The sequence below is a fragment of the Microtus ochrogaster genome, chromosome 18 (assembly GCF_000317375.1).
Source record: "Microtus ochrogaster isolate Prairie Vole_2 chromosome 18, MicOch1.0, whole genome shotgun sequence".
NCBI classification, from domain to species: domain Eukaryota; kingdom Metazoa; phylum Chordata; class Mammalia; order Rodentia; family Cricetidae; genus Microtus; species Microtus ochrogaster.
The window spans coordinates 6,090,213-6,118,056 of record NC_022020.1 but is presented as its reverse complement, the minus strand read 5'-3'; the positions used below and the strand labels follow the sequence as shown (position 1 = coordinate 6,118,056).

The 27,844-nt window shown below is 44.1% G+C and overlaps 1 protein-coding gene across 1 annotated transcript; it reads right to left on the bottom strand.

Annotated features, from left to right (window-relative positions):
- Positions 1-4,970: 4,970 nt before the first annotated feature.
- Riok3 (RIO kinase 3) lies at positions 4,971-27,623 on the bottom strand. Its single transcript, XM_005355761.2, has 13 exons — positions 27,413-27,623; positions 23,749-23,864; positions 22,929-23,074; positions 22,735-22,842; positions 22,420-22,529; positions 20,101-20,244; positions 15,257-15,384; positions 12,110-12,307; positions 11,423-11,582; positions 8,579-8,659; positions 8,399-8,488; positions 7,525-7,632; positions 4,971-6,509 (listed from the first exon to the last, which is right to left on the bottom strand). Exons 1-13 carry the CDS (start codon positions 27,473-27,475, stop codon positions 6,354-6,356), a joined length of 1,608 nt encoding a protein of 535 aa, XP_005355818.1. The 5' UTR covers positions 27,476-27,623; the 3' UTR covers positions 4,971-6,353.
- Positions 27,624-27,844: the final 221 nt, after the last annotated feature.

Genomic DNA, 27,844 nt, shown 5'->3' with positions numbered 1-27,844 from the left:
GTGGATGAGGCTGACCGTAGCAGGGAAACTGTGAGTCGTTCTGGGTCTGCAGGATTCCAACCTCTGCATAATCAGAGAAGTTCCATTCAGTTGATCAACCCTGGGAGTAACAGAATCAGGTTCAGTGGAAGATACAGCCTCCTCTTGGAACTTTTGTTTACACTGATAAAAAGCCTTTTTCTTGTCCATGTTAGCACATCTATTGGTGTCTTTGTTCAAGCTCATGTTTGGATAGTCATGTTCATGAGACTATGGGTGCAGCTTCCCTAGGAGACCCAAGAGGACATAAATTTGAGAGTGAGAAGGGGTATATGAGAATTTTGGAGAGAGGAAAAGGAAGGGGGAAATGATATAATTATGATCTCAAAAACAATTCCTTTTAAAGCCCATGTGACTCCTCCCTTACTGTCCTGTGTCCACTGCTGTAGGGAGAACCAGCTGCCACATCACAAGCATGCTTAAGCAGGGCCCTGGAGACACTGCTGCCTTCTCAAGACTGAGCCTCCTGCCAGTAGCCACAAGTAGCTCAGTCGGTCCCAGAGTCAAAAGGGTGTAAAACATGTCACTCCTGAACATGCCAGTCTGGCCTGTGATGGAGGAAGGTCATTGGCTAATAAAGAAACTGACTCGGCCCATTTGATAGGCCAGCCTTTAGGTGGGTGGAGTAAACAGAACAGAATGCTGAGAGGAAGAGGAAGTGAGCTCAGATGCCATTTCCTCTCCTCTCTGGGGCAGACACGATGAAGCTCCAACCCAGGATGGATGTAGGTTAGAAGCTTTCCCTGGTAAGCCACCTCGTGGGCTACACAGATTATTAGAAATGGGCTAGTCCAGATGTAAGAATTAGCCAGTAAGAAGCTAGAGCTAATGGGCCAGGCAGTGTTTAAATGAATACAATTTGTGTGTTGTTATTTCGGGGTATAAGCTAGCCAGGCGGCCAGGAGCTGGGGCGGCAGCTCCCTCAACAGGCCTGTGTCACGGTCAGCAAGAAGTCCCATAAAAGATCACCAGTCATGTATGCAATAAGCAAGACCGCTTTATTATAATTCCAATAATTTGGGGTGACACAGAGCAACAGCAAGAGAAACCTGAAGAGGAATGCCAGGGAGGGGAGGTTAGTTTGGGGGCTGATTAGTGGGCTTAAACAAAAAGTTTATGGGTTGTTATACGATTGTCTGGCAGCTCAGTAACTAGGTGCTTGTCTGCTGCAGGGCCTGATATGCTAACTTTAATTCTCTTAAGCTTGAACAAGACTTTGGGGTGCTCTTTGATTGGTTGCCCTGGGTTGTGACTTTCCCAAGAATTACTTGCTCAGCTCCAGCTAGTTCCAGTAAACTGAAACTGTTCGGGTAGAAGCTTCTCCCAGCCCCTGGCATCCAAATATCCAAAGAGTCTGGAAAGTTCCAGCGGAAGCTCCACCCCAAGCCCCCTCCCCATCTCTCTCCAAACCCTGCAGCATCTTAGAAAGCCCACCAAACGATGACCCCTCCCCCAGAGATGCTCAAGACCACTCCCGCAGGGTATTTAAACTGCACCCCAGAAAACAGACATCTGGTTTTCTGGTGGGGGCTGGAAAGCCATCGGGGAGCATTATATCCATGAAACCTGGACCTTTTCTAATTTGGTTTGGACTGTTGCTTCAGCAGAGGCTTACTGGGGTACAGAAACAGTTCAGAAACTAAGGCCTGGTCTCTAACAGGCGCCATTAGAAACCTGTTATGGCTCTGGTCTGGCTCCCTGGCCCTCTCCGCCAGCTGTTCTGAGAAGCTGATTCAGCAACAGCTGCAAGAAACACTTGTAACCTTCCTAAAAGAGGACAATGTAGTGATATTTCATTTGTGTTTTAATAAAGCTTGCCTGGAGATCTGAGAACAGACAGTGGTAACCACACCTTTAATCCCAGCCACCACGCTAGTTTGCCATAGAAACCGAGCAGTAGTGGCACATGCCGTTAATCCCAGCCCTAAAGAGGAAATAAGATGAGAGAAGACAGCTCTCAGAAGTCTCATTCTGAGATTCCTGGAGGCAGGATCACCATTTTGGACAGAGGTAGAGGTAAGAGCCAGTGGATGTTTTGCTTTTCCGACCTTCAGGTTGAACCCCAATATCTGTCTCAGGGTTTTTATTAACCAAGCATGGGCAGGGTTCTTAGGATGCGAGGTGGGAAGTCAAGCTGGAAGAAAGCTGTACACACCAGCCTTGTTAACTAATCTTTCTCTTCCTAGTCATTTTGCCTCTTGTAATTTTTTTTCTGTTGGCTTAGCAGCTGCACATGAATCTACTGATGTTTTAATTATCATCTGTGACCCCACAGCCCCACAGTCAACACCTGGCTGGCCAGACCACTTAGGCCAAGGTCTGGAGGGCCTTCCAGTCTTGCGCCAGACTCTGCCAAGACTTCAGGTTTAAACTCAATCTCTGTTGTTCTATTAGCCATCAAGGAGTTGGAAGTCAGATGAAGTGAAAACCTGCTAGATCAGAGGAGCCAAGAAGCAACCAACTGACCTTGTTTTTTGGCTGGAGACCCAGCAGGAGACAGTCTCTCCAGTAAACTCACGTCCCCGCCCTTTCCTTTCGGTGTATTTCTCTATTCAAATTGCTGGCTTCTATACAGCCAGTTCCAGTCACCTGCTCTGCCCTGAGTCACGGTAAGCTTTATTTAAGTCTTGGAGTGTCACTGGAATCAAATTGCCATAACACCCTTGCCTTGTCTCCTTTTCCTATCCACTTACTGATTGTCTTACTGGTTCCTAGTCTATTACTGCGAGGAGACAGCTTGACCAAGGCAACACAGTTGGAAGCGTGCTCAGTTTTAGAGGGTCAGTCCGTGATCATCATGGCAGAGAGGCATGGTGTTGGAGCAGTAGCTGAGAGTTTTACATCCTGACCCAAGGGCAGCAGACACACCTTGGGGTCTGGTGTGGGGCCACCACCAGTGACACAGCTCCTCCAACAAGGCCACACTTCCCAACTCTTCCCAAACAGGTCCCTAGACTGGGGACCAAGCACTCAAACATGAGCCTGTTCTCATTCACTCAAACACACTGGAATTTGTTCAACAACTCAAGAGTATCTTTGGTGCTTGTCCAATGACTTAGAATAGCTTGTTTTTTTTTTCTTTTAAGACAAATCTGCTTGCCTCTGCCAGGATTAAAGGTGTATATAAGATGCACCTTAGTTTAACTCTTACCTGTTTGCCTTTGTTTTTTTTTTTAAGATTTATTTATTATGTATACAACATTCCTTCCATGTATGCTTGCATGCCAGAAGAGGGCACCAGATCTCATTATAGATAGCTGTGAGCCACCATGTGGTTGCTGGGAATTGAACTCAGGACCTCTGGAAGAGCAGTCAGTGCTCTTAACCTCTGAGCCATCTCTCCAGCCCCCTTGCCTTTGTTTTTTTGGTGAGCACTCTATGCCATGCAAAGTGTACAGTCAATAAGTAGGTGTGATTTCTCCTGTTAACGCGGCCCCATTGTATCTCAGCACACTCTCCTACCAAAACCTCTAGCACCGGACAGTATAGGTGCAATTTTCCCTCCAATACATGAGTGGGCCACTTTGGAAGCAGATTGTCCAATCCCAGTCAGCCATTCGGATGACTAGCAGTCAGCTCAACAGTTTGTTTCTCATATATGTCTTTCTCCTTCTACCAGGTGAATTCCAGAGATCAAACTCAAGTGCCTTTACCCACTGGGCCATCTCAATAGCCCCAAATCTTACTAAAATTTAATGCAGGCACTACAAAAATCCAATAGAAAAATATATGCTGCCATAAACCATAAATGTAATCTTATGAGTGTCATCTCCGTATTTCTAAAGTGTTAGAAATGCTTGGATCATCAATGTGCAGACAGCGATCTCTTCTGATGGCCAGTTTGGAGAGCCCATCCCTAGTGACAAACCTTCTCCAACAAGGCCACACCTAATCCTTCCCAGACAGATACACCAACTGGGTACCAAGGATCCACATATATAAGCCTATGGGGTGTTTTGATTCAGACCACTACAGTCTCCATCTTCCTATGGGAGTCAGCCTATGTAGCATCTCCCCATCAGCTGCCTGACTTCATTCTACCTGTTTATCCATTTTATTTTGTTGTCTTAGGCAGAGTCTAAGGCTGGCTGGTCTCAAACTTGCAGTAGTCCTCCTGCCTCATCTCCACAGTGCTGGGATATTTTAGTTTGTTTTTGTTTGTGAGACAGGTGTAACTATGTATCCTAGGCTAGCCTGAACTCATTATGTTAACTAGGTTGGCCTCAAATGGACAGAGATCTGTCTGCCTCTGCCTTTCAAGTTACATGATCTAATTATTTATATATGTCAAGGAAACCAGTAATGAAATCTTTTTACTGAAACAGAAATTCTCTCCAATCATCCTTATGCTTGAAACTTATTTTTTATAATTTTTTATAGTTAATTATATCCAATATCAATAAAGTGAGGCAAAGCATTCCTATTTATTTATATATACACACTCTACTGGATTATTTATCAAACCAGTATCTTCTATATCATTTTCCTGCTATGTAAAAAATATTCCAACCTCACAAGAGGGAAAAAAAAAGTATCCCCAGGGGGCTGGAGAGATGGCTCAGAGGTTAAGAGCATTGCCTGCTCTACCAAAGGTCCTGAGTTCAATTCCCAGCAACCACATGGTGGCTCACAACCATCTGCAATGGGGTCTGGTGCCCTCTTCTGGCCTGCAGGCATAGACACAGACAAAATATTGTATACATAATAAATAAATAAATATTTAAAAAAAGTATCCCCAGATTATAATTAATGTAGACAGACCTCTGTGTACTTCTTTGGGACTGAATGGTTGCGGGACTGGGCAGGACAGAAACCTTTATCAACATGTGTGTGTATTTAAAACAGCACTGCTTACTTTGCTACAGAAAGGTTGTCTTGGTGCCAGGACATTAAAATAAGGAATAGAAATAAACCACACAATGAGCCAAGTCTAAAATGATCTCTTCATTTTTAATTTCTGGAAAGGCAAGTTCACAGCACACTCCAAGCAATGGTGTGAAAATGAGTATGTCAAGAATGAAAACCAAGTTTTAAATGATTGTTTCAAGTGAATTCTCTGGAATTTCTGTACAGCCAATAAATAATTAATCATCATTTAAATATTTGTTGCAAAGTAGCAAACATCTCAGCGTGGGATGAGTCACTTAAAGTCCCACTCCACTGCAATGCAACTGAAAGCAGCACAACAGAAACAAAATAGTCCTAGAAAAAACAGATTTGGCATTTTAAAATAATGTTAAAATCTTTCAAACATAAATTACATTTATAGTTTTACTCTTTATAACCAGACAGAGTTAGGCTGTGTAGTGGATCCACCCTGACTCCTGGAACTGGGGTAATGAAGAGGCTAATAAAATAAGAGCGAGCAACCCATGTCTTCCAAACTACTGCTTGCTTTTTCAGAGCAGTCAGAATCCAGCCAGAGTAAGGACACATCAGGCCAGACAGCTTGGTGAACTGGGGAACTCGTCACTTGACTTGTTCTGCGCACAGCTTTGTCCTGCACTTACTGAACACCTCCCATTACTTTGCTTTATTTCTCTGCAAACAACTAGCAATCAATATGTGAACAATTTTAGGAAACTGTAAACTAAAATTTGTTTCATTGCCTTCTTAAAATGTATCAAATATGATTCTTATATTCTGTCCTTCCAGATATTTTGCATTTTTATTAAAATGTAGATGAGTTACATCCCAAACACTTAACATAAATGAAAATCCAAAAGTTAAATTTTAGTTAGTTAAAAAATCCTTCTATACTTATGTTTCAGAAACCTGTCATTTTCCTGGATATGCGATGGAAATGTGGAATTCCATACATTTTCATGACATACCAATAAAAGGTACATTGCTTATATCTATTTCCACCATCCATTCTGAAGCCAAATCCCCATTTCCACCACCCACAAGGGGTCTTTAAAATCCCAGTCACAGCCTGGAAGAGAAGTTGAGAACTAGAACGATAGCATTTACGGAAAGATGCAACAGAAAGCCAGAGGTGAGGAGCATGGTGCAGCCAGCAAACCTCCCATCAACGCCTCATAGCTCCCCACACTCGGAAATACTCCCTACGTGGAAAATTTCTCATCAAGATATTTCATATCATGAGCTGTGTATAATCCAAACTCCTTCAACTAGACATCTATACCTGTTAAAGAATATTATCCTTTTTGTGAGATGAGAGGTAGTGACATTTTATTCTTTCAATGCCGAGTTAAAAATTCCACACATCTGGCACCTGGGTTACAAGTGGTAAGCGCAAGAGCAGCACTGTCTGCTCCTGCTTTGGTATTTAAGTCACCCCCACTCGTTGGCTATGGCAGCTGGCGATCACTGCTGTTGGTGGAGAGCAGGGTACAGGTGCTATTCTGTAGACAACAAGGTGGACCTCCGTCGTCTTTCAGAAACGAGGCTGCTTTCCATCCGTTCTTCTGAATGTGATCTTCATTCATTTTCTCCAAAGCTTCTATCTACAGAACCAACACATCAAATCCAGTCATCAAGTTCCGACTTTATATGTATGTACCCAACCAAAACAACCAGTGGCTGTTTTCCTCTCTAACACTCGGCCATTCCTAATGCTGGTCTTGAATTTCTCTCTATTACCTCCCTTCTTCCTCTCCCCACCCTGTCTGTGCCTGTGTGTGATGTGTGCAAATATACCTGTTTACCAGGGTTAGTGCTGATACATTCATGAGGCCAGGAACTAATCTCCAGTCAGTCTTGCTAGGCACTCTGTAAAGCTTCTAGTCAGCAGTGTCCACCCCAGCGGACTGAGCTTTCTGCCACTTCCTGCCTAGTTACGCTCCTCCAGAGCTTAGCCAAACTCAAGTCACACACGGGAATTCCAGAACAGACTCTAACTACTCTCTGCTTTGTGGGCAAAATGCTGGAGTAATGAGATACTGTTAAACACACACACACAATGTTACATGGAGATATATATTTATTTAAGCACAGCATTTCACTATGTATCCCTGACTGGCCTAGCTCTCTATATAGACCAGGTTTCCTGCCTCTTTGGCACTACAATGAAGGCATACACCTACATGTGGCTACTTGTAGCTTACTATATTCTGCTAGGGAAGGTAGTCCGTGAATTACTCCTTTATATTACAACGGTGTCCCCGTCAGCGCCCTCACTCTTCTACCAGGAGAAGTGAGAGTGAGCTGGGAATGTGCTTGCCCATCTTTTTTCTTTAGACCCCTGGCATGGAACACACTATTAGGCCATGCGGCCCTGGAACTCAGCCTTTGCCTCCTGAATGTTGGGATTAAAGATGTGCGCCACACCCAGCCTGCCAGCACCCATTTTAGCCAAACTCTGATGAACTCTGTGAAGATGCGTTTAGGGTGTGTGTGTGTCAGGGGAGGGGGTAAATTTCACGTCTGAAAAGAACCATGTAGAGAGAAGGAAGATCCAAAGTTTGGGGGAAGAGTGTCAGGCAAGCCCTGAGCTCCTTGAACTGTGCCCCAGCCACTCACCTCAGCTAAGAAGTCAGCTTTGTTGTCGGCTAGGATGTTTAAGCCAGAGACAGCATTGAAGAGCTCCCACTCATTGAGGGCTTCCTTTACTCCTCCTTTCTGGAAAAACTAGTGATGACACGCAAACGGTCAGAACGCTGACAAGGTTCTCACAGGTGGGCATGCACAAGCTGCACTACACTCCTTCATTATTTTGCAGCCACTGAGGTTTCTCTCTCAAGGTTAACTAGCCCAGGCTCTACACAACATTGTTTGTCTTCAGTAACTCTTCCACTTCCTGGTACCTCTTCTTCAGTTATATACGTGGTGCCCTGTGTACAATGACTGTGGACAGATGCCATGCAGTCACCAAATGCCATGACTTACAATGTTTAAGCAGGTGCACAGGTCAGCTACAGTACGTTACTCTCTCGCTACATCTGCTGCTAGCAAGTCCTTTCCTTTAGAAATGGGAACCAGATGGGACCTAACTCTGTGTTTAGGGAGTGAATTTCAAAGTGTTTTCACTCTACCTTGAAGTGACAGTAACAGACAGGGGACACTGTCCACTTAGGAGACTGTCCTCCTCCTGAGAACAAAACCGGGAAGAAGTGTGCAGGCTCGCCCTGCTCCAGCTTTGCTTTGTGCATTGCACATGCCTTAAGTCTACTCCTTAAACAGCAGCAGCAGAACCAAAATCTTAATCTGTCAGAAATGGAGGCCATGTGAGTCGTGGACTCAAGAGTCTATGAATAAGTGAGTTCTGAAAAATTCTTCTTTATCTCCTTATCCTGAAGGCAGCTGGTATTCCTCCAATTTCTACAAATATAGTTTTCTTGGGAGAAAAAATATTTGAACTTGTTACATCCTTTAGAAGGCAATGCTTTGCACTTACCTGTGAAACATTCCTACAGTCCCGGAATAAGAACTCCAGGCCATGAGGATGGGTTGGTTCTACAGCCTGGCTGACGTCAATTAACCAGACCTAGTTAACACAAAGCACAGACTAATGGATTTATACTCACTAGTTTACACTAGAAAATGTCCTGCAAATTAACTGAAATGTGCCCCTTACCTTTCCAGCATGCCACAGCATGTTGTACTCGCTGAGGTCAGCATGCACAAGGGTACATTCGTTATATAATTGCTGCATCAACTGTGAGAAGGGAAATGAAGGCACAGTTCTAACATTCCTCTATTAAATCAATTAAATTATTAATTAAAATGTATATGTCAACAAATACTTCCCAGAAAAACAAGTTAAAAACCTATTTCCTAGGTGACAGTGATGCCTCTAATCCCAGCACTCAGGAGGCAGAGGCAGGCAGATCTCTGTAAGTTTGAGGTCAGCCTGGTCTACAGAGGGAGTTCCAGGACAGCTAGGGCTATACAGAGAAACCCTATCTTGCAAAACAAAACAAAACAAAAAACATTAAAAAAAAACCAAAACAACAACAACAACAAAAACCAAAACTCTTCCTTCCTTTTGTATTTATTTTTGTTTTGGTCACACTACTCTGAATCCAAAGATGCATACACGCATTCTACAGGTGAGTCATAGCTGCAACCCAAACCCTTACTTGCCTCCTCTCTCTCCTACAGTCCAGTGCTGCTGCCCTTCTGTTGCTGTTTTAGCTGTGTTTAGGAGAATGAGGGATAGCAGGACACTGTCAGAATCCATGTGTGCCATTTTGCTTCCCTGCTGTGACAGCTGAATCAGGCTCAGATTCCAATGGCACCATTACCTAACCATGTACAAAGGCAAGACGCTTCCCTCTATAAAAGGACAAGTATCCCACCAGACCTGCATGGAGCATACACAATTTCAAGTGAAAATGTATTTATTATTTCCTGCTAGTGATGGTGGAAGAGATGTTCTTGTTTGTGAGCCAGTGTATTGGTGTGTAGCCTAGGATGGTCTTAAACTCATGAACTCTCTGCCTTAGACTCCCAAGTGCTGGGATCCCCAGTGTGTAGCACATGTGGGCTCCAGCCTTTTAAATTAAGTAGCATCATATACTCGTGGTTAATGACGACCCCACCTCTCCATTTGCCAAGGTTGGTTTGCTACCTCTAAAAACTATAACAAAAGCTCATCACTTCATCTCTTTCCCAGCCCCTGCCCAAAACATCCAGAAAAGGGTTTCTTTTCTTTCACTCTTCTCTTGCCAGTAGAAGGTGGTTTAACCTCTTTAATTGTATCTTGTGTTCATAAATGTATACATGCGAGATGGAAATGTACATGCATGTGAATCCAGAGGTCCACGTCAGGTGTCTCCCCCTATTGCTGTCCACCTTCGTTCTTGAGACAAGGTCAGCCAGACTAGCTGGCCAGCACGCCCCTGGGATCCTCCTGCTTTCTCCTCAGAGCTAGGTTAAAGCACACACAATACTGGCTTTTTACAGGCATACTAGGGGTGCAAATTCAGTCTTGGGCTACACAGAAGTATACTGGTTTCAAATCCACTCCCTGCCCCAAAGTTCCCTGTTTGCATTGGCGACCAGAAGTGCTGTGATGAAGCCAATGCTGAGGATATCTGTACCACATCTTAATAAATTATTGGATAGTATTTTATATTCACATTAGCTGCTCCGTGTAGACACCGTGTGGCGCACAAACACAGCAGAAGAGGTATGAAAGCACTGAGGACATTTTCTTAAGCTGCAGGCTTCAAATTTAATCTAGTTGTTCCTAAACACAAGTAACTCAAGCCTCCCGACACGGGCTCTCAGACTGCAGTCCCTGCACCCTGCTACCACCACGCCCTATCACCTTCGGTTTTCATCATTACTTCGCCATCATGATAGCATCTGCTTCCCTGACTTCTCAACAGGAACTGCAGGCCCTTTCTCTTCTTTTTCTGTTTTTGGTTTTTCAAGATGAGGTTTCTCTGCGTAACCCTGGCCGTCCTGAAACTCTAGATAAGGCTGGCCTTAAATGCAGAGATCTGCTTGCCTCCACCTCTCAAGTAAGTGCTGGGATTAAAGGTAGGCCTTTTCATTACGGCTAAAGAACCGTAAGTCATAGGGAGTCAGACTCGACTGAAGAAGTTCTGTGAAAAATGGTTTTATATTCTAAGAATGAAGTTTGCTTTGGCTCCATGAATAGCTTAAAGTTTTCTTAAACTATTCAACAATGGCCTTCAACTTGCAATCCTTTAGCTGTAACTGCCCAAGTTGTAGGATTACAGGCAGCTCTAGTAAAGATTATTTCTGTTTACTTTGTGTGTATCTGTGAGTTCCTGAATGCACTGTATATGCATCAGATCCTCCGGATCTAGAACTACAGGTGGTTGTGAGTCACCTGACTTTGGTGCAGTGAAGCAAACCTTGTCTTTTTTTTTTTTTGTTTTTGGTTTTTCGAGACAGTGTTTCTCTGTGGCTTTGGAGCCTGTCCTGGAACTAGCTCTTGTAGACCAGGCTGGCCTCGAACTCATAGAGATCCGCCTGTCTCTGCCTCCCGAGTGCTGGGATTAAAGGCGTGCGCCACCACGGCCCAGCTAAAAACCTTGTCTTCTACAAGAGGGCCATGTGCTCTTGATCATCTCTCTAGTGCCACCCCTTAGACAATGTCTTCATATATAGTCTATTTGACAAGGCTGGCCTCGAACTTGTGACCATCCTCCTGTCTCTGTCTTTTCAAGTGCACAGGTGAGCACTACCATGCCTGTCTAAAAGACAACTTTAGTGTCAACAATCCTTCATAAAATTCTGTTTATCCTTCTTATGCTTCAAAAGTATGATTCCATAATTTTTAAAAATTATTACCATCACTAAGATAGGTTCTTGTGCTTTGCTCCCCAGGTTGGCCTTGAACAGCCGGGTTCAAGTCCCTCAGCCTCCCGAATAGCTGGGACTATAGGTACACTCTAACTTGGGTGGAAGAAATGTGCAAAGGAGCTATAAAGGCACAACTTACATGGAGAGTCTGATAGTAGGCATCCTTCATTTCTTCACTACTAAGCTTCACCTCTTTTAATTTAGGGGCTGGAACTTGATCATGGCCGATGAAAGACATAACTAAAATATGCTTCTTAAGCTGTACAACTGTTGGGCAAGGAATTCCAGCTTTCTGCATTCTGTATAGAAAGAAATGATTAAGAATATAAAGATCAGGAGGAGAAAACATGCCATTAATTCAACAAATACCTAGCTAGGGCCTGTGTTGAGCTGGTACTACACTGTACACAGGAGATATGGGAACACAAAACCACTAAGATACAGCCCACTGGTAGGAAAGCTGACAGGTGGCATGGCATGGTGTAAAGGTTGGCACAGATGTGGCAGGTGCTCTGCCTGTGCTGGGAGTCTCCAGAGAGACTATTCAACAGAGAGCTTTCATACAAATGATAGGATATCTGGGCAGATGACACCTTAGTTTGCCTTGAGTGTCAATGAAGAAGGAAAATGGCTTTGCATTACAAAATATGAATTTTGGTTCAAAGTATGGAGAAGCTTTCTGACAAAAGCCTTGGGAAGTACTAGGAAGCCACAGCCCTTGTTATTTCTGTAAATCAGCTCAAAAGACAGCATGGGTCTGGCCTGGGTAGCAGCCCTGACACAAAGGGAATCCCAAGGGCACCTGCAGCACCGCTGCTCTCTTTACCTTGTCAGATTGTGCATTTCTTTCTCTGCCCACATGCGGATGATCTTACGTGGATTTAGTTTACTGAAGCGATCTTTAAACCTGAAATCATCTTTAATGTACTTGTCACGATTCTTAAACTCATTAAGGGTTGTTTTAAATACCTTGATGGCACATTCGGTTGGTATAGCTGTACCACCTTCCTTGTCATCCTCCAGGCTGAAAGGAAGAAGAACAAAGCCAGCAAGTTACCGGCGGGCGTACAGTAAGACGGTCTCAGACTCCATTCCACTCAAGTATGCCTACTTTGTTTCAAACTGTCATCCTATTTTGTCTTTTTTTTTTTTAAAAAAAACAAAACAAAAAAACTTCAAGTTTTATTTTAATAAAGCATTGGGCTCTGGAACCTCAGACAGACACTGTTGCTCCTAGCTGATTTTATTTCTTTTTCTTTTTTTAAAGATTTATTTATTACGTATACAATGTTCCTCCTGCATGTACACCTCTATGCCAGAAAAGGGCACCAGACCTCATTACAGATGGTTATGAGCCTTTATGTGGTTGCTGGGAATTGAACTCAGGACCTCTGGAAGAACAGCCAGTGTTCTTAACCTCTGAGCCATCTCTCCAGCCCCGATTTTGTTCCTTTTAATAAAACATACTTTCAAATGAACTGCCAGACACTTTTCATCAATCTATAATATAATGTTCTGTATTTCATCACTATAGAATCAAGCTTGACAAATAATGAGGAAATATTCTTCCTAAAACAAACTATTATGACCTTGGGTGCTTTGGTAGCAAAACTCAGCAAAATTAACACTTAGAGCAGTCTTTTACAAATAATTCCTTCTTTCAGGCAAGAGGCAGGCAAGTTGCAAAGAGCTTAGACATTTCTCCCAAGTCAGCAGGAATCATGAAGGCTTCTGAGCACTGGTACTCTCAACAACACACTTCATGAAGATCAAGTGACCAGAGTTCAGGAGGCGCAAGAGAGGCAGAGGCTGGGGCTGACTCAAGATGTTTGACTCTCCAGAGCTAATTGGAAAGGAAGGAGATGGATGGAATTATAGTATCATTTACTTCTAAATGCCTGCAGGTATGCTAAGCCGGAAGAGAAAAGAAATGCTTCCAGAGACTGGAATCAAATTAACCAGCAACTTCTTTCTGTACTACACTCTCACAGTTACTTCTCCATTCAGCCTCAAAACGTCAGAGTCCTTTAGCAAGCTCTTCTCTTCCTGTGCCTTGTCAAATCCATGGCCATCTCCTCTATGGAGGACTTTCACCTTTCTCTACCTGGTCCTTGAAATCCTGTCTGTGATTAGGGTATGTACCAACATGGCCAGCTCCTTCTCTCTCTAGAATAAGGTCTTGCTGTTGCTGAAGTGCATTCTAAATTCCTAAGAAGCTGGGACTACCTATGTGTGCCCTGTCTGGCTTCGTTTGCCCAGCTTAAGACCCTTCTTAACCACATCTACTGTGTTTAGACCATGCTATTCCTGTACTTCTAACATTTACTGTCAGGTAAAAGTATACATCTGTTGATTAGCACAAAATGGAAATTATGTAATACAACTATAGACAGAAGCCTTTACTCCAAGTCTGTGGCTGACTCCCTCCCTCCCCACCCATCCCAGGACAACTGCTGTCTTTCTAGAGCTGAGGACACACACAGTGGTGACCAATCTTGGTTGTCAACTTCACTATATTGGTCATCAACCGAAACCCAAGCAGCTGGGAGCACCTGCGAGGGATTTTCTTGATCAGACCATTTAAAGAGAACGACCCACCCCAAATCTGAACCACACTCCTGGTGGCAGCCCACAGAAAGGACAAGGAAGGCCTGCTTGCCCTCACTCCTGGCGAGTTCATCCCCTGCTGCTGACGCATCCCTTCCTTGGTGTCAGAACCCACTTCATGATTCCAACGCAGACTGAAGAGCAACTGCTCTCTGGGATTCCCAGGGACTCCAGCGCCAGATCGAGACAGCAGAGACATCAGTCTCCTGGGCCCAACAACTACCAGGTGCTTGGCCTTTCCGTCGGGAAACAGCCATTGTTCCACTAACAGACCAGAGCTTGTGAGGAACTCTAATAAATCATCTCTCTTTAAAATATATACATATGTGTATGTGTATAATTCTATCATTTCTGCTTCTTTAAAGAAGCCTGACTAATACACATATAGTAATCTCTATAGAGAAGCAGCTGGAGACGGTGTGCTATGTACTTCAACTAGCCTTTTCCAGGGTCCTCCTGTCTGCACCCCATCCTACCACAGGAGCACAGGCGAGCTCTGGGGGTCCTCCTGTCTGCACCCCATGAGCACAGGTGAGCTCCCGGGTTCTTCTGTCTGCACCCCATCCTACCACAGGAGCATATGCGAGCTCTGGGGGGTTCTCCTGTCTGCATCCCATCCTACCACAGGAGCACAGGCGAGCTCTGGGGGGCTCTCCTGTCTGCACCCCATCCTACCACAGGAGTACAGGCGAGCTCTGGGGGGTTCTCCTGTCTGCACCCCATCCTACCACAGGAACACAGGCGACTCCAGTCTGCACACTTGCACAGCAAGCACTTTATCCTGAGCCAACTCTCCAGCCCAAGAAAATATACTGTTTAACTTTTAATCAAAATTTTCATATATGAAAAAAAAAAAACAAAACAAGGAAAAACCATGAAATCCAACATTACTTGACACACTAGCCGGCCCAGGATTTGAAATGGAACAAACCCAGCTCTCCATTCAGTAGAGTCTTCTAGTAACCATTTCACAAAAAAAGGGAAAACAGGGCATACAGCGTTTCCACAGCAATTTCATTAGGAATTTAGCTTAAGGGTATAGCTGTAAAATACACTTAAGTTCAAGGATTTTCCTATATATTCCAGTAATGTTACTTAACATAGCATGGTGTGGGGATGGAGAGATGGTTCAGGTCAAGAGCACTTGCTATGCGTCCAGTTCCAGAGGAAGCGGCTCACAACCACCTTCAACACCAGCTCCAGGGAATCCATGCCTCCTGGCCTATTACAGTCAGTGGGATGCATATACATAAATAAAAATAAAACTTTAAAGGTATAATGCAGTCTAGAAATATACAGTCTACCAATACCTAATGGATTATACATAATCTGTCAGTCCTGAGGAGAACGGTGTTTGTTCATTTACCTCCCTCCATAGGCATGAAAGACAACAGATTCTTTTCCAGTACTTATACAGCCAGTGATTGTCTCCAGCAATCCAGAGTTGACCATTTTATACATCAGTAAGCGTGTCTTAGGATCAACTGCTTTTTCCTGTAAGAGATAAAGTACAGTAAATGAAAATGATCGTCATAAAAGATTCCCTTTTTAAAGGGTACATGAAATCAGGTTCTTAAAAGAGCATGATCACAATACAGTTCTTTCCTCAGAAGCCCCTGGATTTCAGCTCCAGCGCCATGAGGCTAAAGAGTTGAGTTTGGTGACAGTCACAAGTCTGGACCATAGAGTCACTGTTTCTGTGGCAGACAACCTTAGGGGTCAGAGATTCTTCTTCTTTTTTTTTTAGCCTTTCCAAGGATGGGGAATTTACTCAGACGATGGGAATTCATAGGTGCCATCACAGGGTACGAGCTAAAAGGTAGAAATCTCACTCTTCCTTGTGCCTTTCTCCACTGCCTAACTGATGCCACTGTGTCTGTCACTGCAGTCCTGCTGAATGGAGCCCCAGGCACTAGCCACACAGGTAGAACACATTACAACCTCCCCATTCAAAAGCAGGAGCCACATCTCTAGGGCTACGATGGTGATTCTCCAGTTACTTCAGTACTTTAAAAGGCTGCAGCAGCGTGTGAAACAATTTCATTTCATTAAAAAAAGTTAAGAAAGGTCTCCAGGAGATGGTTTTTTTTTCTTGTCTGGATAGAGGTTTGATTTGCCCTTGAGTGTTCCGGGTGGAGACTAGAAGAAAGCACAGCGTGTGGAGATCTACTCAGTGTGGTCGTCACCATCCACAGAGAGCAGCATACTTGCTTGCAGAGCTGAACCTAGAGGCCGGGCTCTCCTCAGGCCTTCTTACTGGTTCAACTCCTTCCAGTGGTCTCTGCTCCCTCCATCCCAGGACCGCGGCTGGAGCTCCCAGTTTGGCCTCTTAGGATACTCACCCCACCTACTTTATTTCCATCTTCCCTCGATGGTCCGTCTGCAGAGGGCTGAGTTGGAGCTACTTTCCCTCCACCATTTGTAGGGACAGCTGCTCTGTCTGAGCTGAGATCGAGCAGGAGGGTTGGAGCTTAGCTTCCCGCACGCATTCTCCTTTGGTGGAGGGGCTGGCATCACCTTTAGAAGCTGATCAGGTTTAGGAGATTCGGACGTTGGAGAGTGACAGTCTTCTTCTTTATTGAGGGTTTCATTTTCTAGAGACTTCTCACTCTCCCTCCTTCGTGTATTTCAGGGGTCAGAGATTCTTGAGGAATAGCTCCAAAGGGATGTTATGTGCTGACAGCAGTGCCATGGTAACCCATTTTCAAAGGTCAGAAGCCAATGAAGGACAAAACCCAAGATGGCAGAGCACAGCGCTCATGAGATGGATGGAGTGTTTGAATGTGGACATAAGGCAAAGACTGTGTGTAAGTGACTCCCTGGCCAGGCCCACCCCGCCTGCTCTGAGAGCATCTGGAGATGAATACGCATCTGTTGTGCCTCCACACTGTCCTCCTCCAGTTCACTGTAAGCTCAGTGCGCAGAGCAGGGGGTGCTCTGATGCAGCAGGACGAGCCCCCCCCCCCAGCAGAGCGGCTTCACCTCCTTCTCATAGACAGCACTCCCGGCTTCCTAGCTGTCTCCCCGCTGCGGGAAAGGAGTCTCTCAAGGAAAAGCAACCCTGGAGTCCTGCACCATGCATTTATACTCATTCATTCTTCCTCTTTCTTCCCAGGAAGGATGCTAATGTAGACAAGGTACAGAGACAGTGATGGGTCCTGGGTGGCACTGTGGCTCCAGGAATGTTTGATATCAAATTCAGGAGCCACAAGACACACTCCTGCCCATTAGAATGTTCCCCCTGAGCCCTGGTAACCTCTAATTTTGTCCCCATCCCCACAGCTCCCCTTCAGAAACAGAGCATGAGAAGGGGCTAGAGGAGCGAGGGGATCAATTTACCTGCTGTCTCCTTCTTACTATGTCAGTGTGCTCCTCCCCAGACCCCACCCCACCCAGGTCCCTTTTCTAGCTTTGTAAAGGTAGAACTCATACAACCCCTCTGGAGTATTTTGAGGCTGTGAGACAACAGCTACTCCCTTCCAGTCCTGATCCAGTATCAAACTTGTGACATCCTGCCCTGTATACCCTATGTAGTCCCCTACCTCCTGAGCCTTGAAGAAGGGCTCTTTGGCTATTAGTTTCGCATTCTGTCCTTAAAAATAAACTGGAAGTTAAAACACATCAAACCTAAACACTGGTTTAATTAAAATTTTATTTTACTAACTTACTTTAAGTAGTTCTCTCGGTAGTATCATTTTTAATTATATTTAAATTTTTGTTTTGTTGTTACTATTAATAATAATAATAATAGCCATCCCTTGGAGCTGGAGTTACAAGCAAGCAGTTGTGAGCTGCCCGATGTGGGCACTGGCAGTCAAACCCCGAGCCTCTGCAAGAACAATATGTGTCCTTACGACCACTGAGCCATCTCCAGCCCTCGCACAGCTTTTTTAAGGGTTTAGTAAATTCACTTTTGAGAGAGTACACATTGTCTTCATTAATACAAAAGATTAGAGTAATTTTGTTATTTCCAAAATACATATTATCTTCACTAATGTAAAACATTAGAACCTATTAAGTCCAAGTAGTTACAAGTATCCATGTAATAGGCAAAACTTTTTTTTTGTTTTGAGCCCAGGTTTCTCTGTGTAGCCCTGGCTGTCCTGAAACTTGCTCTGTAGACCAGGCTGGCCTTGAACTCACAGAGATTCACCTACCTTTGCCTCCTGAGTGCTGGGATTAAAGGCATGTGCCACCACTGCATGGTTTTTTTTTAAATCATTATTATTTTTGCTAATTTTTAATTATTTATATTTTATAGGTGAGTACTCTGCATATATACCTGCAAGTCGGAAGAAGACATCAGATCCTATTATAGATAGTTCTAAGCCACCATGTAGTTGCTGGGAATTGAACCTAGGACCTCTGGAGGAGCAGCTAGTACTATTAATTGCTGAGCCATCTCATCAGTCCTGGCAAAATTTTTTTTAAAAATCTGGAACATGCTGGTTGATGGTGGTGCATGCCTTTTACTCCAGCACTCATGAAGCAGAGGCAGAGGCAGGTGGATCTCTGTGAGTTCAAGGCCAACCTGGTCTACAAAGTGAGTTCCAAGACAGCCAGGGCTGTTACACAGAGAAACCTTGTTTAGAAAAAAAAAAAAAAGGAAAAACCAATTCTGAAACGTTTGGGCTGGAGAGATGCCTCAGCAGTTAAGAGCACTGGCTGCTCTTCTAGAGGATCTCAGTTCAATTCTCAGCAACTACATGTAAATTCACAACTGTCTGTAACTGCAGTCCCAGGGGATCCAATGGCACCAGGCACCTACATAGTACAAAGATACACATGCAGACAAAACACCGATACACATAAAATAAAACAGATCTTTAAATATCCAGAGCATTCAACTAAATACACAGTATATACCCTAAATAACATAATCTTTTAGGGGAAAAAAAACTATTCCAATTAACTCACGAATGCTATCACTCAGATGGCTTAAGGAAGCCATATAACCATGTGCTCAACTGCAAATTCTCTATCATTTCCATGAACTTCTATATAGACATGGCATTCTGAAGCAATACAATTATTAGTTAAAAAAATAATAGCACCACATGCCTTTAATCTCAGCACTTGGGAGGCAGAGGCAGGCAGATCTCTGTGAGTTCAAGGCCAGCCTGGTCTACAGAGTGAATTCCAGGACAGCTAGGGCTACACAGAAAAACCCTGTCTCGGGAAAAAAAAAAAGTATTACTAAAACCTATTATTAAGGTTTAACTCAGTTTACACATTATACTTTCATAACTGATTTTCAAGCATTTCTTCAAGGGCATCAGCTCAGAGAACTAATATAACTTTCTCTCTCTCTCTCTCCTCTCTCTCTCTCTCTCTCTCTCTCTCTCTCTCTCTCTCTCACAAGGCCTCACTAATCTAGGCTGGCCAGGAAATCACTGTGAAGCCCAGGATAGCCTCAAACACATGACAATCAATACTCCTGTGTTAGTCTCCAGATACAAAGTGCTGAGATTATAGACATGAGCCACCTCGGTTCAATTTGAACTCCTTGCAATTTGAACTCCTTGACCAGCCTAGTCGCTGGCAGGCCTGAGCTGCCTCCCCATTTTACTAAACACTAGCAGGGTTAACCTCATACAGGTCCTGGACACATTCTGAAACTTGTGGAAGCATAGGAAATCAAGGGCCACCAACTGCCTCTGCTAAGCTGCACAGGTTCCTCAAGGGACGTGGTAAGTGATGTCAGGGCTTGAAGCTTAATATTACTACTTCCACTGAAGGAAGCCTCTGGTAACAGCGCGGCCCAGGATGTGTCTAACAGTTCCCCGAACCACACCACCTGGGCCACCACACCTGGCTCCTGGGGTGCACTAGAAGGTGAGCCCACTACAGATGGCATCACTCCTGGAGGCTGAGCTATGGTGCTGTTCTGGGCACTGCTTCCATGTGAGGGTCATACAGGAAGAGTGACTTCACCTCCTATGCCAAATCCTAGGTGCCTGGCAGCAGGACTTCTAGAAACTGGAAACATCATGTGGGTTTGGAATAACTGATTAACTATTATGTTAAGTAAAATAATGCCAAAAAGCAAAGTCACTTGAGTAGGATTGATTTGAAAAGCCGATTTCAGGAGAGTGGGGGAGGGCAGGGAGGGAAGGGCAGATCATGAAGCTTTGTTTTGTTCTTTTCCCCCACAAACAGTAGTTTCTAACATGAGTTTCCCCAAAGTGACGGAGTGCTAAGAATGCTTACAGCGGTAGAATGTTCCTTCTTCTCGTGGACACGGGCACTCCGGCGCTCTTCCGAGTAGGCATGTTGTTTCAAAGCATTGAAAACGTGGTTGGATAGTTTTAAATCCATTCCAATTCCATCCCCTACCTGAAAGCCAGGTGCAAACTGACAAAGACAGAAAATTAGCAATTCAATATTTTTATACAGGAATGGTGCTGAAAACAGCAGTGTGAGGTCAGTCTTGTAGATTTCCCACTCGGCACATGACTTCATGCCGAAACAGGACCCACAGGCACCACAGGGGACATAGCTCCCTGACACAAAGAGGAGCAACACCAAAGGAAGGCATACTCTATGCAGAGAGCTAAAGTGAACGACTCTCAGCATTTGCTTTGTACCTTGTTTTTAAGCCAATGACCAATGTTATATTATAAAGCATACACTGACCTTACCAAAGAAATATAATTCCATAATTATTTTTGAAGACTAAGTTGCTACAGCAAACTACACCAATCGCCTTGGTGATGACTGCAGAGCCGCACAGCACACGTAGGCAGCTGCTAGCCAACCCATGGACACTTAAATTTGAGTTAATTAAATTCAGTTCCTTAGTTGCACTAAGTGCTTAGTAGCAAAGACAGAGACAAGCAACCTTCTGTCATCACAAAGTGCTGCTGAACAGAACACTGTTCCAGGGCCACAGAACATTCCAGACAAGATACAACACAGCCATACTGATAAGGTATTTCCTTAATAAACGTGTACACTAAGGTCTGCGTATTTCTTACTGACCACAGAATTTATGAAAGAGAATGCTTTTTAAAAAGATTTATTTACTTATTTGGGACTGGAGAAGTGGCTCCCCAGTTAAGAACCCTTGTTGTTCTTCCAGAGGACCTGAGTCAGTCGCCAGCACCCATGTCAACAGGTTCAAAACAATCTGTAACTCCAGCTCCAGACCTGGCACCCTCTTCTGGCCTCTCTCCCTCCCTCATATACACACACCTCACTACAGACACAAATAAAACAGAAACACAACTTAAAAAACTGTCCGTGGGTGCTTGTTTTGCCTGCATATTTATATGTGCACTGCGTGCATGCCTGAGGCCCATGGAAGCCAAAAAAGAACATCAGATCATCTAGAACTAGAATTAAGGATGGTTGCGAGCCACCAGGTGGGTCCTGGGAAATAAATCCAGTCCTTTGCAGGAGTACTCTTAACTGCTGAGCTCTCTCTCTCTCCATCCCCCAAGCTTTTTAGTTTTAAGATTTATTCTTAATCATGAGTAGGTATGTAAGCACATGTGAATGTCCACAGAGGCCAGAGGCATCAGCTCTCCTGGAGCTGGAGTTTATAGGTGGTTGTGAGCCACCTGATGTGGGTGCTAAGAATCAAACTTGGGTCCTCTGGAAGAACAAGTGCTCTTAACCACTGCGTCATCTCCCCAGCCCCTCAGAAACATATTTTTTTTAAATAAAAAATATTATTTTTAGCTTTAGAAAGGTAGTTCCAAAAGCATGGTGCTGGGTGGGAGTGGAGTTCAGTGGCTTGCTCAGCAGGCACAAGGCACTGAAGCCGAGCACCAGTACCAAAGTCACAAAGTCTACAAAGTACACACATCTTCCTTATAGTTCTCGTCCCCTCACCACTGCTGTGTTCTGTATTCTAGTGTTGTTTGTCTCTTCATTAGTTTTTTTCTCTGCTTTGATTAGACCACAGATGAAAAGCATTTACAAAATACAATTTTGTAAAAAATAATGTACTAAGGACTAAGAATTCATTCATTCATTCTCTCTTGAAAGACAGGGACTCGTGTAGCCAAGGATGACCTTGAGTCCCTTACCCTCCTTTCTCCCTCCCAAGGTTAGCTTACAGCATAAGCCACTGTGCTCAGCTTTACCTCTAAATTCTAGAATCTTGTAACTCAATTGGTTTTTGAAACTATCCTCACAGTCTCTGTACTTTCAGTGACGGAGTTTTCAGAATTATGCAATCCTCTAAAGCATCTCTGCATCTGATGTGATGACCAGCACAGAGGTGGCAAGGGGATCATGAGTCTGAGGCCAGCCGACTATGGTGTGAGGCCCATATGAAATAAATAAAATAAACTTAGAAATTTACTATACTCTATGCAGAATACTGTTGGTTTGTTTGCTTTTGTGTTTTAAGACAAGGTCTCACAAAGTATCTCTGGCTGGCCTGCAACTCACTATGTAGACCACCATCTTTGCCTCCCAAGTGCTGGGATTAAAGGTGTGCCCCACCAGACCTGGACTAGAATGCTGTTTTTAAAATATATTTAAACTCTTGATTGAGAGATAATACTTTCTCTAACTTACATTTTCCATTCTTGCTGTGTTCTTTCTCCCACATACTACTTCATCATGCTTAGTGGTGATGTCTTTTCCTTTTCCAATAAAGCCCTTTTTTGGAGTAGGAATTGGCTTTGCTAAAGACAGAAATATAAAAAAAGAAAAGCCAAAAATATAAAAACAGCAAAGAGTAAAGTCTTACATTCAGCACTGGAGAGACACTTGAATCTAATAAAGTGAATTATCAAATGAGATTCAAATCTAAACATATATCTACACAAGTTCATGGGGACACTTAATCTTCTCTACCCTTCCCAACTGTACCCCAGAAACAAAAAGCACCTGGTCTGTAGGGATCATCACGAGTATCCTGCCAGTCAACCTCGTCTTCAGAGCTGTCACTGTCTTCAAAAGGATGCACTTTTCGATAGTTTTCAAACGAAATGGAAACTTAAAAGGTAAAAACAGTTGACTGTTTATTTGGAAGTGTGTATGAGCATCTCCTACCACCCAATGGAAACGTAACAATAAGGTACCTTTGCTGTCACCATTGAACTTTTTTTCTTCACGCCTAAGCTGAGCGTCATATTCTCTGTCAAATTCCATCTGTAGCATCTGAGCCAGCATTAGGTCACTGGAAGTGTCAACGTTTTCTCCAGAAATGAATGGTCCTTCGGCAACACTATTGAAAATAAGGTGATAGAAGCTGAGCCGGTGTGCTGTGCTAACAGCTACTGACTATCAGAGTAGAAAGCGTCTTTGCAATGCTGACATCGCACTGAAGAAGGGTGAGAATCTCCCAGACCACTTCCCAGCTCCTGTTCACCTGGCTAGCTTCAGACCCATGGCAACTCTGAGGGAGCCCCAGCGAGGTGAGAGAGACGGGAGAGACCTAAGGGTCTGTGGGAAACCCATACTGAGACCCAGAATGCTTTTTATCTGTGGTCTAATCAAAGTAGAGAAAAAACTAATGAAGAGACAAATAACACTAGAAAACTATCCCTCAGTACTCAACTGTTGCAGTAACAGGAACAAAACCTAAAGAAAGAGTGGTCTGTCTAAGATAATGCAGACTCAGAATCTCTTCATCTGAATTGCTTGGGATGAAAAGTACTTATGGTTTTGAATTTTTCAGATTTTGGAATGATAGACTCAGTTAAGTATTCCTGCTCTGAAATGCTCTAAGACCTGACACTTTCTGAGTGGCTACTCAATCCGTACTGAGGATCAGGAATGAAATTCAGTATTTTCTTCTGCACTGCTTTCTGGATGCACTCTTACTCATTTGTAAGGGCAGTTCTCAGTCAGAAGCTAAAGTCTAAAGCTTTGTTAAAGCAGGTGCTGAGTGTCACGTACACAACTTCGGGGAAAGCAGCCGCTTCTTCTTCCAGCTGCAGCTCTTTGGCCAACTCTTCACTCATCACCTCGGTCAGCGGACAGGACGCTGTGTTTTGAGGGGTAGCCCACGGGCACTATTTAACAAAAGGGACAAAACTTTATGATAATGATTTAAAAACTCGAAAATGAGGTTATCTTTTGAGAATTAAACTAATTAAAATGACCAAAACAAGTAATTAGATATTTACAAAAACCACCTTTAAAGAAAGCATCTCTCAGCACAAATCTGTTTTTTTTAAAGTTACATTTTCACTTATTTACTCTTACGTATCTAAGCCACAATGCAAGTGAGGTCAAAGGACAACTTGTGGAGTTGATTCTTTCCTTCTACCATGTGAGTCCCAGGAACTGGACTGAAACCAGACTGTCAGGGTGGCAGCAGGTGCCTTTACTCACTGAGCCATATGGTCAGGCCCCAGTGCAAATCCTATGGAGGGTAGCAGTAAACTTAAACAGACGCATCCAGCCTGTTTGGCAGGCATGCTCTCAAGGTTAGAAAGTACCAGGCTATTACACTGCATTGCCCACCAGGCAAGGAGTTCTCAAACACCTTTCTGCTTATGATTTAGCTTCCCTAGTAGATTTTCATATGGGGATAGACACACCATCAGCCATATGGTGCAACCCTGTAACCCCAGTGCTGAGGAGCAGACGGAAAGGGACTGCTGTGGGATTGGAGCTACAGAGCAAGGCCATCTCAGAAAGAAAAAAATAATTAATTTTACCAACTAATACAATTCAAATCCCACTCAGAAGTTATGCCTAATTCCAATTTAAGCATGAGAACATGTCTATTTTAAAAAGTGCCAATCTTCCTTAAGATGTCTGAGTACGCTAAAACAAACCAAGAACATGACACAAAAACTGTATTTCTAAACTTCAGGGTCTGAGATTCAGGCTTGTCAAAGTATGATCACAAAAGAGTAGTATTCCTTGGGATTCTCCCTCAAAGACACCACTTTCACTGCTTTCTTAAAACACAGATTCTAGATTTATTTCATATTTTCCTAAAACATCTTACTCATCATCTACTCCTTGTCTCGATTCCACTTCCTACAATTCCATGTCTTAGATTTTACTAGTTATATTTCCTTAGCTAAACTTTTTGTTGCTTTCACTATCTTTCTTGGTATAAATAAAGTGAATTCATCCCTTAAAAGTCGACTTCAGGATTAACAGTGACATCTCTATCAGCCACAGAACTATCTAACCACGGTGATGCGGCAAATATCCTTGCCTGCCATCTCTGGAAGAGCAGTCAGTGTTCTTAACCTCTGAGCCATCTCTCCAGCCCAAATGACAACTATTTCATGCCCGAGGGAACCAGAGCAAGTTTGGTCTGCACTCAGCCTGAAACAGAGAGGTGCACATGGCCCCTCGCACACACTGACACCAGCCATTGTAGAGCTAGCTGGTCCCTCCTTATAGAAGGACCACCAGGAAAGAACAGAGACTTTCTGAAGGTTGACTGAAGTTCTCTGTAATGTGTAGAACGTGGCTTCCGTTGGCCCTCACAATGCATGTGAAATTCTTAGTCTGACAGTTCCAAAGTCCAGGCTCCAAAAGCAGACGACTGTATCTCCCGGTCGTGATTCTCATCACAACGGGACAATGACGAACAGTAAGTAGTAACCACCTCCTGCCCCTTTTCATTTCCGGGTACATCTGAGGTCAATTGTGACTGTCAATATAATCAGATTAAGAAATGCCTAGATTCTCTCCTCTGGGTGTCTGTGAGGATTCTTCCAGAGACAAGTAGACCATAAGGGTTCTTTCTGTTCTCTTTCCTGGTCACTTGGCCACTACAGGAACAACAGCACTGACTTCCATGACATGCCAAGTCATGACACAGCCAAGTAACCACAGTCTCTGAAACCGTGAGTCAAAATCTTTCACCTTTTAAATTATTCTCTTGAGTCGGGCAGTGGTGGCGCACACCTTTAATGCCAGCACTCGGGAGGCAGAGGCAGATAGGATCTCTGTGAGTTTGAGACCAGCCTGATCTATAAAGTGAGTTCCAGGACTGGCTCCAAAGCTACAGAGAAAAACCTGTCTCCAAAAAAAAAAAAAAAAAACAAAAAACAAAAAACAAAAAACAAAAAACAAAAACAAAAAAAAAAAAAAAAAAGTAGCAAACAGTAGTGATTTTTTAAAAATGTAAAACAAAGCTGGGTCGCAGTGGCCTATGCTTTTAATTTCAGAATTTGGGAGGTAGAGGTAGGCAGAGTTCAAGCCCAACCTGATCTACAAGAGCATGTTCCAGAACAGCCGAATAGGCAAACAGATAAAACAATAATATTCTCAAGTCTCTTACTCCTTAGGCACTCACTCCTCACTCGGTTCTCCACTGATTAGAAAAGGAAATGGTTAAGTGATGAGATAGGCCTGGTTTTGGTAGTCGGTCTAACCAACAAACTACCAAAAAATTCCAGGAACATAATTTTTGAGAAATGATGAAAATGGGATTTTATACTTAGATATACACTTAGATAAGAAGATGATGGGCATCATTTATCCGGTATTAATTATTTAGGAAGTGAAACATTTCTCAGAGCACAATGTTTTCATTGAACTTTTCCTACAACCTCTGTGGGTGTTTAACTGGAGAAATTGAAAGAATCTGGCCTGTATTTTTGTGGTCTGTCTAATTTTGTCTTGTTATGTCTGTTAATCTTGACCTTATCCAAGCTCAGAGTCTCACACACAAATGGGGAAAATGACATCAAGATGTAAGCACATTTACCAACAGAATATTTGACTCTTCCTGCAGGTTTATAAACTTGTAAAATCAACTTTTTAAAAACTTAACAGTTGAGCCTGGCGGTGGTGACCCACGCCTGCCTTCAATCCCAGCCCTCAGGCGAATCTCTGTGAGTTCAAGGCCAGCCTTTAGCCGAGTTTTCCAGGACAGTCAGGTCTACACAGGGAAATCCTGTCTCACACACACACACACACACACACACACCAAAACCAAAAACAAAAAAACTCTTATTAATTAATTATTCCTTTTCTGTAAAAAGTATGCTCCAATAATATTACTATGTGAATTAATTACTCTCCCGGGGTTTAAAACGCTGGACCCCCTTCAGGATCTTACAGCTGAGGCATACAAACCTAAAATGAAGCCTACTGTTTTCAGCAATTGACTGCATTCTTTCCATTCTAAGCAATGACACACTCAGGATCTTCCCAACCGATGACCAAAATCAGACGTGAACAAAAAAGAACCTAAGTTTGCCATTCGAGCAGTACGGGGAAGCCAAGCCTATGGCACATCATGAAAATTCATAATCATTTTACAGTATTACTGCCTTCTGTAGTTGGAACGGGAAGGCGCACGTACGTTTTTATCTTCACCATTTTAGAAACAAGAAATTACCGAACTGGGATAACCGTAGCCGTCTGAAGGCAACACCTTCCTAAAGCAATTTTCTGCCAGCTTTCTCGGGGTAGGGCCGACTCACTAGGTGCGGGGCGGTCTGCTCACGGCAGGCGACAAATGGAGACGGCAAGCACAGGCCCAACCAGAGTCCCGACCACCCGGGGCGGTACCCACGGCTTGCCGGGGCGCCTCTCCGGCTTCGGAGACCAGCATCCCGCGGGTGCCGCGACCACCGCTCACCTTACTGGGTCCCCAGGCTGCCGCGGGCCCGGGCTCAGGTGAAGACACTCCGACCAGATCCATTCCGGAAAGAAGGCGAGGACGAGAACGGAGCCGAGAGGTGACAGAATGAGGAGCGGGCTCCGCCGAGGACGCGGACGGGGTACTAGCAACCCGCTGCCGGTGCCGGAGGTGAGGTGACAGATGGCGGCGGCGGTGGCCGCCTCCGGAACTGAACCGCTCCTTTTCCGCCCTCCTCGCTGGGGCTCTCACTTCTTATTGGTCGCTCGCCCAGGGAGGCATTACTTCCGGTCTCTGCACCTCGGGCTCGTCGGGGTTCAAAGGTCGGGTTTGTGTTGACTCGATCCTGGCACCGCGGGGCTAGGTGTGGCTTCTCTGAGCCCGTACTCCGGAAGGAAGGGCACCGCCTGCCGTCCCTTCCTCCTCCCGGTC